Source organism: Lutjanus erythropterus, chromosome 4 (assembly GCF_056507025.1).
Source record: "Lutjanus erythropterus isolate fLutEry1 chromosome 4, fLutEry1.hap2, whole genome shotgun sequence".
In the NCBI taxonomy this organism is placed as follows: Eukaryota; Metazoa; Chordata; class Actinopteri; order Lutjaniformes; family Lutjanidae; genus Lutjanus; species Lutjanus erythropterus.
In genome coordinates this window covers 11,772,742-11,788,672 of record NC_139320.1, presented here as the reverse complement: position 1 = coordinate 11,788,672, position 15,931 = coordinate 11,772,742, and the positions used below count along the sequence as shown (strand labels likewise).

At 39.2% G+C, this 15,931-nt stretch overlaps 1 protein-coding gene across 1 annotated transcript; it reads left to right on the top strand.

Moving 5' to 3' along the window:
* The first annotated feature begins 258 nt into the window (after positions 1-258).
* drc12 (dynein regulatory complex subunit 12 homolog) lies at positions 259-5,592 on the top strand. Its single transcript, XM_084716350.1, has 6 exons — positions 259-625; positions 720-788; positions 1,460-1,579; positions 1,805-1,897; positions 1,981-2,111; positions 5,100-5,592. The coding sequence occupies exons 1-6, from the start codon at positions 574-576 to the stop codon at positions 5,226-5,228; spliced, it is 594 nt and encodes a 197-aa protein (XP_084572476.1). The 5' UTR covers positions 259-573; the 3' UTR covers positions 5,229-5,592.
* The last annotated feature ends 10,339 nt before the right edge of the window (positions 5,593-15,931 follow it).

Sequence of the window (15,931 nt, the reverse complement as noted above, 5' to 3'; positions counted from 1 at the left end):
TGTGACTGAAAACTTTAAATACTTTTATTTAAAAATGAATTAACCCAAAAAAGAAAGTGACATTTAGTTTCACATCCATGTTAATTTCCCCCTCAATAGCTACATTCAGGCTCACAGCCAGTCACAGCACAGTCGGGCAAAAAAACAGGCGGAACAGTAATACTTGGGGAATAACGCGTTTGTGCGGCATTCATAAAACGTTCAGGGGATGCTAAATACAAGGACATTAAGAAAGTTTAGTTTAGTTTGATTTAGTTTCCCTGGCTGAAAGAAGCCCCAAATTCCCGCAGCGCTGACCTCGATCACCATGACAACAAAGGACGCTTTGACATGTGTCACTAAAAACTACGGATCCAATTACATGGCCTCTGTGCACGAGCTAACGAGGCAGCAGTGCCTCAGTCAAGTTGTGATTGGCTGTAGTTCATGCCAGTCAACTATCAATCAAGCCGGACGGTTGGTGCCATGGCAACTCACTCAGCAACGAGAGCCCTGCGACAAAGACTCATCCCTGTATGTAGTTAGTGTGTGCCCTAGTGAGTGTGTAGTCTCTGAGCCTCACAGCACGCAAACATGCCTCCAAAGAAAAAAACAAAAAAGGCCACAAAGAAGAAGCAGGAAAAAAGTAACTTTGTAACTGATAAGATGATATTTGCTGTTGTTTTTTTTCTAATACAAAATCAAGCATTTTTTTTACAAGTATTATTTTCTTGTTGCAGGTGAAAGTGACTTGGAGTCTAGATATAGACGCAGTACTCTGGATATAGCCATCCTCCAGGATCACATAGGTGAGCAGCAATTTTGAGTTGCTTTATGTAATGTAGGCTATTTTCAGACTAAACTACCCATGCATTAGTCACAAACCATCTTCAGTGTATGTACTGTTTATTACAACTGATAACTAACACGTCTATATAAGTTTTAAGAGGACAAATACTATATTATGTCTTACACTGTGCCGTTACACCCTGATGTACCATGTTCTGTTCTGTCAATATTGATCACTTTATTTTTCAGTTGTCACAATTTTCCAGAGCCCAGTCCAGAACTTAAACATATTTAATTTGCTAATGATATAAAACAGTATTTGTACTATGTTCTACTTCTACTACATAACATTAAAAAGGATATATTTTACGATACTTTAATTTGGACAAAACAAGACATTTGAGGACATAATCTTGAGCTTTGGGAAACACTGATTGCCATTTTTCACCATTTTCTGACATTTTATTGATATAATAACCAATTAATTAATCAATAAAATAATCAACAGATTAAAATGAAAATAATTCTTGCAGCTTTATGAATAAGATTTTAATTTACTAAAAAACTGACAACAGACTGTAGGCTAAGTTGAGTATTTTTATACAGGGTTACTGGTACACCTGCTTAAGAAAAACAAATAAGCTCCCGATGTGTACTCTCATGCATGCATGTGTTTCTGTGCTTACCGCAGCCCTACAGTGTGAGTCTATAGTAAAGGTCCAGTCTGATAGAGTTGACCTGAGGAGATGCATAAGAGACATGGAGCAGAAGCTGCAGCATGAGAGACAAGACCACAGGGACGTCAACTCTGGTACGGTACAGACGGGGCATGAATCAACAATTAGTCTTTCTTTTAATAACCTGAGATAAAGCGTGGAGCCCTGTGGGAGTGAGGACAAGGGGCATGTTTGCCAAGGTTAGGGTAATTTTTGAGGAACAAAAAGTCTAATTAGCTGGGTGCCTAAGCTGATTGCTGCATTAGCCTTACAAAGTGAATCAGCAATGAGGGCTACGTCTGACACAAATGTCATTCTAGACCTCAGTCGGCAGTACAAAACCATGCAGACAGAGCTGACCAACAAGGTGAGGAGGCTGGAGAACGAGGCCTGCCAGCTGAAGGACGAACTGGGTATGACGACGTATAATTTTCTATACTTAAGTTAGTTGGCAAATTAAAATTGATGGCATGTCTACACGCACTTGTCTGCCTAGGCCTGTGTCAGGAGGAACTGAGGAGAGAGAAAAGAGAGCGTGAGCAGGTGGAACAGGAGAAGGATGCCACCATAGCTGACCTCCAACACAAGCTGGACAACATGGAAACAGACTACGAGAAAATCCTGCATGTGAGTTACAACACAAGCTGATTCAAATGAAAGCTAATACAAACCAGAGGTGTGGCTTTGAGTCACAAATTGATGACTTTAGACTCAACTTGACCAAAACGAAAAAGACTTGCAACTTGAATTGGACTTAAACACCCGCGACTTGTGACTTCACTTGAAATTGAACCTCTTCACTTGAAAATCCTTGATGCTTTCCCCCAAGTTCAAAGATTAAAGCTAAGGTATTTAAAGGTGAAATATGTAAGAAGCTAGCCTTTAAATATGGCTACTGCAGTCCAAATAGCAAGTTGGAGCAGTTCAAAGGAGAATATACTGGCTGAAGTGTTGTTGTTGAAGAAGCCAGTATAATCCATCTGTGTTTCTAGCAACTTAATGTGGTTTGGTACTTCTCCTTGTCTATGCACAGTGAGCTCAACCTTGTGTGAACTGGATCTCTAGTGTTTCTCAGCAGAAATTATGGACATGGAGGGGCAGTTCTCCATGAATGTCAGGTCAAAACTAGTGCTTGGTTCTCGCAGAGCCACTGAGCCATGCCCCACACTCTGAGTGACAGGTCACTCTTTATTGACAGTCAAGCGTTTGACTTAGTTGTGTCTGCTCGATTGCACCAAGCTGAGCTGATGAGATCAAATACACGTTGGAACGTAAAGTTGTTAGATAAGATAGATAACAGTGCAATTTTTTTTAAATCATTTACCAATGTTTCGATATGGCAGTCTTCTTCAGGACATTGGGATGAAGAAGACTGGATAACAATACCCTGAAGAGGACTGTCATCTCAAAATGTTGGTAAATTCTTTTAAAAAATGCATTCTTCAACACTTGTTAATAGTCAGCACTTCTCCAGCACTGGTGTGCGCTCCTCCTTCATGTAATTGCACAACTTAAATATTGTGATGGCAAGACTTTTTATATGAAGATTAATGGAACACTCCTGATGAAAATTCTTATCATCATGTTTTTTGATACTAATCTACAACCCTTCATATAGGAGCTTTATGGGCACAGCAGGGGGTCATCAGGTTTTGCTCTTAAGCTCCTTTAGATGGAAAATCCTGTGTTAAACAGAGATTACTACATATTGTAACCGGTGCAGCACTTTAATCAGCTTTCCTACTGCTACTCTGCTACTCACATGAAAGAGAATAATTTTTTTTACAACCTGGGTCTTAGTGTCATAGTTTTAAACCTATAGGTTAACATGATGTTGTACTCATCACAATCACAGATAACATTCTGCTGGAAAAAGCTTTACAACAAGCCTCAGACAGATAAACTGTCAAGGCATCACCCAACTGTCAAAGGCAGGTATTTTGACGCCTCAGGAAGGGTGAATGTGATGTAGACTTTGAGGGGGGTGGAGGGGACAGATCTTTTTAAATATTAAGAGCATGCTATTTTGATTAACCGATTACCTGAAAGCCTTACTGCATTATATTTCATTATCTTTTGAATTGTCACCTAGCTAATTCATTTTTTGTTTTCTTTTACATAAACAGAAATTTACACCATAAATTGATGCATAAAAGGCACAAATTGATGAATAAAAAATCACCAGAATGCAGGAAATGAAGTGTTTCATACTCACAATTTCCTGGGGGAAGATTCATGCTTAATATGCATAAATTACTAGTCTCCCACAATGTTAAAAGTTATCTGAGCAGCACAACTGAGAAATTAGTAAAATGAGGGGTCATATAAATGTCGATGCTGTTGGTTTAAAGATGATATGTCCTTGGTCTTGCTAGACAATATCCATAACATTGATGATCAGTGGTTGGAAGTAACTAATTACAGCTACTCATTTTACTATAATTAATTCATTTTTTGGGATACTTTTATGAGTATTTCTTCAAGTAAGTAATTTTACTCTTACTTAAGTATGCATTACACTATGTAATCTACTTCATTACTTTTAAAATCACAATTCACTACTGAGCAGGCCTACAATTTAAGTTCATATCCAAACCTATTTGCATATTTCTATATAGGAGACTGTTACTATGTATAACAGACTGTTGCTATGGACACAGTTCTGATCATAGACTCTGGAGAACAACTAAACTTAAACTAAATTTAAAATTAATATTTAGTGTGAAATTAATGTTTAAAAAAAAAAAAAATTAGTTAAAAAGGTGGATAAGTAGTGGGCAGGTCATTATGGCAAAATAAATCCTGACAGGGTGATGCAGGACCCCAATAATATAATATCTCAGTAACGTAATGGTAATATAACAGAGCTGCAACGATTAATCGAGTAATAGATTGTTAAATTAATTGTCAACTATTTTGATAATTGATTAATTGGTTTGAGTACTTTATTACGAAAAAAAATGTCCAAAATTTCTGATTTCAGCTTCTCAAATGTGAATATTTTCTGGGTTTTTGTTCTCTATGACAGTAAACTGAATATCTTTAGGTTGTGGACGAAAAAAGACATTTTAGGACGTCACCTTGGGCTTTGGGAAACACTGATCAACATTTTTCACTATTTTCTGACATTTTATAGACCAAACAACTAATCAATTAATCTAATCTTTAATTAATCTTCTTGGGGACAGATTTTCAGTGCTCTTTACAGCAGTGCAATAAATGCTGTGCTAATTTATAGGTACAGTATAGGAGTTCGAACCAGGACTCAGATTGTAAAATAGTCAGTACTGACCTTACAGCCCAGTTGGCTGAGCACAGGCAGCACATGCACATTTTCACTGCTCTGATCATCAAAGATAAGTGGTCAAGCCTGCAGGCCTGTCAGAGGACTCAGCCTGTGATTATAGGACTAAGACTTTAATATGTAATTATCATTATTTTTCTCTTTGCCAGTATGACACAGAATCTAATTATGCCTCGTTTCATCAGCTCCCTCCTGAAACTCATCACAGTTAAAGGTGGTTAAGGGGAGGGAGGGATATCGGGCCAGACAAGTGGGTGATTTAAAGGGAAAATTTGAGCTTGCATCTCATTTTCACTGATGTTTTTGTGCAGGAGACTCTGGACAGCCTGACTTCACAGCTGTCTGTGGCTCAACAGGGACGGGAGGACAGGAGCACAGACCTTCATCAAAATTACAAGGAGCTGCTGTCTGAATTTGGCCTGAATGCAGTGGACATCTAAAAGACAGCCTCCTGCTCCTCTCAGTGGGACACATTTGTTTAATGTTGAATAGGAGCAAAATGTAGTTGCTCCTATTAGATCAGACTGTTGCATCTATGTTTTGTGCAAATGGAAGTGACATCCTGTGACAGCTTCAATTTACAGTTCACAAGGATGAATGCTGTCATGATATCATATTTTACCATCAGAGGAGGAAATAGGCTGAGTTATCCATGCATGTATTCAGTAGTTCAGTATGAAGTGTCTGTAATGCTGGGTAATGCCCACTAGATGTAGCAAACGACTGTTTATGGTCCGGGAGGTGGTGGCCAGAAGAGAGTTACACTGTGTACTTTGTATATGTGTGAATACATGATATACTCTGTTCTGTCTGAGACATTTCTTCAGTCAATTCAAAGTATGTGAGGACTGCACTAAGATTGTATGACATGAGTGATACAAAGATCCTAGAGCCATAACGGTTCTTTGGCTTGTCCCCATAGGAGGACCCTTTTTGGTTCCTGCTAGAACCTTTTATAAAGGTTACACCTGGAGCCCTTTCAGAGGGTTTTACCAAGAACCCAGCAAAAAGGCTATACCTAGGACCATCTGAGAAAGGTTTGACCCAGATCCTGCTATGAGAGGTTCTGCAAAAAAACTTTCTATGATATAAGGGTTCCACCCAGAACTCTGTCAGGGGATTCCATCAATAAACTTTCCACCTTCTAAGGATGCTAAAAAACTATGAGAACCTTTTTATATTCAAAGGGTTTATCTTGAATGCACACGGGGGGTTCTACTGAGAACCTTTTTATACTCCAAGGGCTTTATCTGGAACTCACTCAGGGGTTTCTACCTGGAGAACCTTTTTTTAAATTCCAAAGGTCTTATGTAGAACACACTTAGGGGTTCTACAGAGACCCTATTTATATTCTAAGGGTTTTATCTAGAACCCAGGAACTCAGGGTTCTTTGGATGACAAGGGTTTATAATGGAGCCCTTAGTCTTACACAGAACCCTTGACAAACCCTGTCATCAAAAATGGTTCTTCAGAAGCAAATGTTTCTGAATAGAACCTCAGCCCCTCAGGAAGAACCTTTTTGGAACCCGTATTTCTAAGAGTGTGACACTCGACTTGACCTGAGACTTGAAGGTAAAAACACTGAGGAGACTTGGTGACTTGATGAGCAGTACTGAAAACATGTTATGTATTTTGGAGTGCTGCTTAATAGTCATGAATAATTAATAACATACCAGAAACACACGCAACAAGCTGCTGCTCTGAAGAAGACTCTTCAAATAAGAGAAGCTTTCATTCAATCTTCAGTTAGTCCACAAACATTTGTAGATCAATAGGTTTTTTTTCACTCTGAATCCATGAAAACATTTGGATTTTCCCCATAGTTTCTGCTTTTAGTTCATCTGTTTTAACTAGATGACAGAGAGTGAAGCCGCTACTGTGGGAGGAATCTGTTGTCAAAGTTTCAAAAAAAAAGTGTTTGTGTGCTCCAGCACCTTAATGATCATCAAAGCTGCTGAAAAGATGAGTTACAGTCTGACGTTACTCCAAATTACTCTGTAAATTTTAATCCTTCTGATCCCGAACTCCCCAGTCCCAATTTTCATTCATTCTTATCTGGTCACCCCAGTAAAGACTCATGATCTTACAACAGGTAGGCATGTTAGCAGATGTAGATACACTTTTCAGGCAGAGATTTATGCTAAGTCAGTGCACTATAGGCCACATATGGTAACAGGCCAGAGGGTGTAAGATCAAAGTGGCCACACGAACCACAGAGACTCCAGAGAGGCGTAAGAGACTCCATTACCACCACAGCTCAACTGTAACACTCCCGGACTGCAGTGTTTTCATTCAACCCACAACTATGACTAAACAGAAATCATGAAAAATGAAAGTATAAAAAGTAAACAAAAAGTAATGTTCAATATGAGGTAGACTAACGACAATAACAAGAAAAAGGCAAAATAACAGTTAATGATGCAGGAAATATGATTTAGCTGCCCAGCATCGATAAAAGCCCAACCTCCCCTGCAGGGAGCCAGATAAACAGATTTTACTTCCAAGGCTGTCATTTGTGCGCCTTTTTCATGGCCCAGTGCAATTTTTTTAGCCTCTCATCTGTGGGGTAATGAATCATTTACTCGGGGATTAAGATAATTCTGTGCTCTAACGACCAATTAACACAGGAACTCAAGAGGCCTTTATCTGAAAACCAATATTTTCTCCTCAAACCACAAGGAGCTGCTGCCCTCAGAGAGTATGTGTTTCTGTTTGTGTAGGGTTTAATGGGGTTGACTGCAGTCATCCCAGTGCTCGAAATGAAATGAGCACAGTGCACCTGTTAGTGGGGGAACATGGAAAAAATCTTATTAGCAGTGAGCCTTATAGTGATAGTCCTGTTATGGAAATGTTATTTTAAGGAGTGTGCCTAAGACTGACATGACAACATCATAACCGTGACATGACGCCTGTCCTGACATGAAGGAATCTTTATGACAATGACGATGATTTGCTCATTACTCAATTTAATGCAAAGCTCACATTTTTTTTCAACCCTACCTTTGCATTAAGAAAATGACAGAATTGCTCGAATGACACATCATGACAATTGTCATGATGGCGTCTTGGAAGTGTCGTGTTAAGTCGTAATTTTCACACCCTGCCAAATAAATCTATAGTAGTCAGTGGGGTAGGAAGTATTCAGTAAATACCTAAGTAAAAGAATTATTATCAGACGTATTTTAAATATAAAATGTAAAAGTAGTCATTCTGCAGGAAAATGGTGAAAATGTGCCTGATGTATTATTATACATTACATTATTAGATTGTACTGCATCAGTGGTCATGTTATATTTTACATTTTACTGCTGTGGCCAGTTTCAACTACAAATATATGCAGTATACAGGTATTTTAGTCCACTGGTTCCAACCTAGGGGTTGTGCCTCACCCAAAGGGTCACAAGATAAATCTGAGGGATCTCAGGATGTTTAATGTGAGAGGAAACATTGGAAAAATATAGTTGAATATTTCTATGGGGAATAGTTTAGGTTTAGTTTAGGAGGGGAATTTCTCTTCCCTGGAACTGAAAACAAAACATGGAGATCCAAGGGAAGGCTCACACTGCCCTTGTTTAGTGCAGTTGAACTGAACCCTGGAGTATTTACCCCCTTGGTACAGTTAGTTTGGTTTAATGTGAATGCTGGAGTCGAACTCTGGTGTGGACCAAACAATTGCACTCTGGTCTCAGACTGCTGCCATCTTTTCTGATGTGAACACCATTTAAACCAATTTGAGAAGCATACTGTTGTTGTTTAATTGGTTCTTTGTTTTCTGGTTTGTAGTGAACTATCAGCACATTTACTACCCAAATGTGGACATAGGACAAACCTGGACTCAAAAAGGGGTGAGAAACTCCTGCATTTTTAAATTATTTAATACCCGCTATCCTCTAAAGTCTGCTGATGTCTGCCCTCGGTCAACACCAACATGAACAGAACCCGACCATGCTCCATGATGTACGATATCCACGTAGAAATTGGGAGGGTTTGTTGTTTTTTTAACCCTCTGACTCTGTGACCACATGTCCACCACGTGACTTGTTGAGCTTTTTCTGTAGAGACCAGTCTGAACATGGGCCAGTGCCTTATCCTTTAAATTCTGCTGATGACTACTCTGAAAAAAGAGTCAGAAGAAAATAGAGAATTAAGTAGTTGCAGCTCCAGACAGATAATTTCTTTTGGCCAAAATGGCCCTTTTTAGGGTAAAGGTTGCAGGCCAAAAGGAACCACTGCTTTAACAATGCATAACAATTTATATCGTGTTTTTATATAAAATATAAAATACTAGTACTAAGTAGTAACTAAAACTGTCAAATAAATGTGATGAAATAAAAACCATAATGTTTTCCTCTGAAATGCATTAGAAGTATAAAGTACCATGAAATGGTAGTTAAGCACAATACTTGTATAGTATAAGCTTAAAGTGTATATATCTTTTTTGTACAGGTTTAACTTCGTTGCACAGCTCGCAGGCAGTGAAATAAATTCAGCACTATTCGTGATTAATGAACTGATTCTAATTTGAACTCTGCTAATGTTTGGCTGCTGTCATCGATGCGTTCGCTGGGAGATAAATGATGCTCTCTATAAAAGTGGAGTCATTACAGAAAGTGACGGATGTGAACTTCAGTCTTTGGGACTTTAACCCAAGGTCGACAAAGACTTTAACCAACATTCAACAAAGCTGAGTTTGTGACTGTTTCATCTGTGAAACATCTGAAGAACTCACAGCTTTATTGTGCGTTTACCCAACTGACTGATTTCCTCCATGAAAGCTGGTTTCATTTTTCTGATGAATACCTGACAGAGAGTGCTGGCTGCTGTGCTTCCACTGGAATTTGACTCGGCTGTCTGTTGAGCAGCTTTTGGGTAATGATGCACCGAGATGGCCTGCAGCTGATGAATCAAGATGCCCACACAGTGATTTCCCATGGAGGCAAGTGCATGAGAGAGATCACATAGAAATACACCCACACGTGCACACACACACACACACACACACACACACACACACACACACACACACACACACACACACACACACACACACACACACACACACATGCACGCACGCATGCACGAACACACACGCTCACAACACAACCAGATAATCAATGCTTCCCCATCTGTGGGCCATCGATCAAGGCAGGAATGAATAGTGAGGGAACGGAACACAAAGTAAATGAAGCTCCATTTTATTTCTCTGAAAGACAAACAATGCCAAGATGTTTTGGTCAATATGTTCAACAACAACTGTCAGCGAACAAAAGGCTGTATAACAGCCTTGACAGCATCTCACCTTGGAGAGAATTCTTGCACTCTGAATACCTTTTCTTTGAGCACACAACAACAGCAACAACAACAACAAGGCTTTTTGCAATTAATTGCCAGCAAATCAATAGGAAAGCTCTCACTTAAAAATGTGCACCAGTCTCACTGTGAATTAGGTGGTTTCCACTGATAGTCTGGTATGTCTTTCAATCGCTTTGCTTAGATCCACCGCTCATTAGTGGCTCTTTTATGGGGAGAATGTATACATGCACACTGTTAACCTTGGGAAAACTGCTGTCAGAGAAGCGAAAGCAATAGTTTGACAAAGGGATGCAGCACTGACAGTAGAAATGGAATGAATAGATTTAACAATTGCTATTAGAGAGAAATGAAATAATTGGGAATGCAGTTATAGACACAATATTAAAAACATTTCTAGATATTCCATGTTAAATGTTTTGACTTCCTAGAATTGGATGCAGAGCTTGTTAGGTTAAAAAGACACACACACACACACACACACACACACACACACACAATTAGGGGAGACCAAGGAGTGTTGTCAAACTGGGTCAGCTTTAAAACTGTCAATTTAACCTATTTTCTTTTTGAGCTCACAGAAGTGACATGTCTCTGTTAGCAACACTGTGGCTTTTATCACAAAAAAAAAAGTTTTCATTGTGTTCTAGTTATTGCAGAGTTTAACTTTTATTACCTAAAGTAGCAGCTTCTGTTTAATTTGATTCTTTGCATTCATGCTACCCATAAACCCGCATGCTAAAACAGTTAGCTCCGTAACAGCTGCTTGAGATATGGACAATTGTAACAGTCCATTAAAATGATCAAAATGTCCCAGTTGTGTGTATGGAGCACTGTGCAAACTCAAAGTCCTGAAAAAGTGTGGATCAAGTGTGTACGTTGTCAGTTCTGGGTACACAAAGCCTGCAGCCCAGGGGGACAACTATGTTTGTGACAGTGATTGAACCATTACATGACACACACACACACACACACACACACACACACACACACACACACACACACACACACACACACACACACACGCACACACACTCACATAAATCATTTTCCAGAATTTTTCCAGGACATTTTCAGGGATGGTCTGCCTGGTGTGAAAGACAGGGATTGTTCCTCTCTGTGGAACTCAAATCCTGAGTTACAGAAACATTTTAATGTACAAGTATGAACTTTAGATGTTTTCAAGTTCCTCCTTTTACTATCTCTCTCTTTTGTCATTTCTTGCCTTGTTTTAATGCTCTGTTTTTATATTGTCATTCTATTCTTATTTGTTATAGTATTACATCAATGCATTTTATTTTGTGTCTTTTGAAAAGCCCTTTGCGCTCCTAGCTTGGCAAGTGCTGCATAAATAAAATTTATCACTATCACCATTATTCATTTCTGAACTGAATGCCTTTTTTTTTCTTAGGAATGATGTTCACAATCGCTGTGAGAACATCAGTACCACAAATAGTAGCTTACACATTTGCTTACTGGCAAATCTAGACAAAACATTACATATCTTAATGTCTGATTCAAAGATAGAGTCCAGTTATTAACTGCCACTGACTTTGATTATTTTATCACTTACTTATACTTCAACTCATTTACTAGTTATATTAAGCCTTTAGGTCTTTAATGAGGATAATTGCACACACTTTGAGCTACGGCTTCAAATGTTAAACACTTCATGTCATGTTATGGATCAATTTACCTCAGTGCAGCAATGTGTCTTAAGACATAATGCTAGCAAAATAAAAAAAAAGCACTGTTGAACTGATTTTCCAGGGCATTTAATACACATGTGTTTTCTATGACTAGAAAATTGGTGTTGGTGGTTCAAACTGATTTTCATGGTATCCAAGACACGCGGGAAGCCTGACATACATTCAAGCAAAACATTTAGTAGAAATCTGTTTTTTTTGTGACTTTAAATTGTTCCCTTTACTCAAAACTCTTTTATATTGTTTATTCGTCAGTAAAGTTTTTTTCATAAATCGGAGCAAATTACCTCTCATTGTTTCATCTGTCCCCAGTAGTGGCAATCTAGCACAAACAACTGCTGAGGTACTGATGCTCAAACAAAAAGTGTTACTACAGTCCCCGGCCTCTCTGTTTACATGGAATGGGCTGATAAGAAAAGTGTGTGTGATGTGAGCTGTTTGGGTGGCAAAATGCATCAGCCTCGGTACACTGTGACTCCCTAAATCCTCACAGAATAATAATCAACCACAGGGAAATTGGTATTGCTATGTGCTACAACTGGGTAAGCATGAGGAGTGGAGTAGATTTTCACACACCTCTGCAGGCACTCATTGCTCATCATGGGCTCCATAAATCCAGCAGCAGCTAGGCAGTGGTGGGTAGAGGTGCACTGAATTTATGGACCCGGAGCACCAGAGGCAGAAGGAGAAGCATGAGCACGGTGAAATTAACTTGACATAACTTTGACATACAGGTGGCGGTGAGCGTTTATGCGCACGTGCCACTCTTGAGAGAGTTATGTGAGGGTGTGTGTGTGTTACGGATACAAACTGTGATATGCCGATTGGTGACTAGAGCCAAACAGATATATTGGTTAGCCAATAGATCGCCAATATGGGCCTTTCAAGGATATACTGAACATTCTTCTTCTTTTTTTTTCTTTTTACAAAACAAAATAACGGTAAATTAGGTTTAGCACAAGGTAGAACATTTATGGGAACAAGGTATAAATGCTGAGAAGTGGCTTCTTGTTTTACAACCTGCCACTAATTGAATGATAGTATAAAGTATTCAGAAACTGTTTGATACTGAATAATGCTTCTGATTATTTAGCTATCTATTTTTATTTTTTATAAGCCTTTGTTAAATACTCAATTCTGATTGCTCAATTGACCCTTTCTCTTCCAAAGTCCATAGACCAAACTTAGCATTAACTATCAGATGTAACTAGTTAGCTAATGATTGGTGTGGATTGGCTGGCTAGTGAGCTGGAGTTTTGCTACAACATCAATCATTAGCTAGCAAGTTAACGATAGGTAGATAGATAGATAGATAGATAGATAGATAGATAGATAGATAGATAGATAGATAGAGTTTTTTTTAACAGCTTAGCTAACTTACGATGTGACTATATATGTCACTTTTACAGGTCCACCCAGCAACATCTTTCAACCATCTTTAAAATTAAGTTTTCTTTAGCCTAGCATGGAAGGACAAAGCGCATGTCATTATTGCAAAATGAGCCCCTTCAGGGTGATTCAAGACCTGCAAGTCGTGCACCACATTGTCAGGGTTTATCTTGTGACCCTTCCTAAGTCCCGCCCCTCTTTGCTCTGTGCTCCAATAACAGTTGAGCAAAGATGGTACCTCAGGCAACTTTCTCCTTTTCCTGTAAAAGCAACATATCTTAAGTTAGCTACTGTTAGGAAAATGCTTGCTGACTAGCTAGCCAATTTTAGCCCTAGCTCTAGCTAGTTAATGATTAACATAGATTAGCTATATAGTTAGCTAGCATTTTGCTAATATTGGCTAATTTAAGATGTGAATATAAGTTGTTTTTGCAGGTCCCCCAGCAATGTCTGTTAACAATCTTCTGTTTGTTTTTACACAGACGAGCCTGGCACATAGCACACATAAGTACATGAAACAAGAAAAGAGAAAGTCGACAGAGGTACCAAGCTTGCTCAACTGTCACTGAAGCACAGAGTGAAAAGGGGTGGGACTTCGAAGGTTCAATAGTGAGCTGCTCACTGTACATTATCCTGTAGTTGGTCTTTATTTTCTCAGGATTTGCTACATATTAGTTTAAGAACAGAGCCTTCTGAGTGCCTTTGCATAGTCATATGCACAATCCATATAGAAAGGTTTATTTTCATTACAGTTCAAAAATTCACTATATCAGGGCACCCCTATAGCTCAGTTGGTAGGGCGTGTGCACCATGCGTTGAGGCTATCAGTCCTCTGCAGCGACTGCTGGCTCGATTCCCGCCTGCAGCATATTTGCTGCGTGTCATCCCCTCTCTCTCTCCCCCTTTCCTGTCATATCATCAGCTGTCCTATGTTAATAAAGGCAAAAAGCCCAAAAAATAAAAATTTAAAAAATCACTATATCGGCCACCATATCAGTAACCTGTGAATTTTTTTCCTCTGAAAACCATATCGCCTTTAAAAAGCCCATATTGGTCGGGCTTTATTGGTGAGATACTGACAAAACTTGTCATCTCTAATGCTGCAGTGGAAGGATCGTGAGACAGGCACTCAAAGAGGAGAAGAGAGAGGCTGTCTGAACTAAACCGTAAATCAGATGTAGAGTGTTATGTGGCGTTCACTCACTCATCCTGAAGAGAGACAAATATCCTCTGAAAATCACAGTGATAGATGGACTACGGGTGAGTGGCTGCGTATATAGCACATGGGAGAGTTGTTAAACTCATTAGCCTCCGTTAAGACTTCACACCCACACAAATTCAACTGATTCACAAGTGTGCAGACGTTAATTCAGTTATGGGAGAGAAACAAGAGGTAGATGCATCAGCTCCTTCTGGTTCACTCGACAATAGTCATGTTTACTCAGCTAGAAACCCATACATCCTCATACTGCCTCTCTGTGTGCACATATGTCAAAACAAAGCAGGTGCACAGTCTGAATATTTCTCCCAGATGAATAATAAAACTTGAAAAACAAAGTGCACTCAGACGCTATTTAGCATGACAGATCGAAACAGCTCAGAAGGTCAAATACATCAGCGTATAAAGAAGAGACAGAACCAGAAACCCCACAGAGCGGAGGTTGTTTTAAGAAATGTATTTATAATGGAATAAAAATGTCAACATAAGAAAATAAAGCATATAAAATATAGCAGCCAAACCCTGCCATCTCTCTCAGCGGTCTCCCAGCGAAGGTCGCCCAGTGTTTCAGTGGGATTTGTTTTAATTCTTATTCTACTGCTCCTCGTGCCTTCAAGGTAATTGGCAATCTCATTCCAACTACGCTTGATTTAGCACCCCTGTAAATGTTTTTAGTGTTTAAGAAGTTAGCATCGGGTGCAGCGAGAGCCGTCTTACCCTCACCAGTTTCTTAGTGACATTCAGCAAATGGATAGAAACTTCTTTTAGAAAACTGGTAATGAAATGTGGGTCTTTTTTCTTTGCTATTTGCCTTTAACAAGTTTTTATATAAAGAAATATAGAAAGTTAACATGAACTGTCTGTGAGGAGTGTTTTTTCACCATTATGCTCACAATCTGTGTGTATGTGTGTCTCAATGGCAGCATGTGTCCATATAAACATTATACACATGTTGGTCTGTATCCCTCTGGTCTATTAACATAATGTACTTCAAATGACTGTTACAACACTTTGGACCATTACTGGAGACCCCTGTGGATCATACTGTATTTACACACCGTCTGCAGGACAATAACAGTTCATTACTTGAGGATTAGGTGCATTGGCACTACTGATGATTATAATGCCTCTGTGAATTCCATTCATTTCTACGGGGAGCAGATTAAAGCAGATTCAGTGCTGTTTCAAGCACTGGTGTGTTCTCGTGGGAGTTCACCTCACTGCAGACCTGAAGTCCTGAAACACTTTTGCAGCAACTGATTGAACTGACAGTGAAAAGCTGGGGGGGGAATCCTTAAATATAAATTCCACTCATCTATGATTCCAGTCACTGAAATGTTCCGAACACGTCGACTCACTGAAAACTCTGTATTGGTATAATTGTGTTAATACTGCAGCAATTCACTCCAGGTCTGTCAGCGCTTGTTCCACCACGGGATCACATGTTCACCAGCTTCTGAAACAGCACATCAATCATGGTCATTCATGCAATAACAGGTGCTTTAAAATATATAGAGGC

Bases quoted from the DNA above. Each gene is read 5' to 3' on its own strand.
- drc12 (XM_084716350.1), top strand. From the start codon at position 574: ATGCCTCCAAAGAAAAAAACAAAAAAGGCCACAAAGAAGAAGCAGGAA. The intron at 626-719 runs GTAACTTTGTAA...TTCTTGTTGCAG, and splicing joins AAAGAAGAAGCAGGAAAAAA to GTGAAAGTGACTTGGAGTCT. The intron at 1,898-1,980 runs GTATGACGACGT...TTGTCTGCCTAG, and splicing joins CCAGCTGAAGGACGAACTGG to GCCTGTGTCAGGAGGAACTG.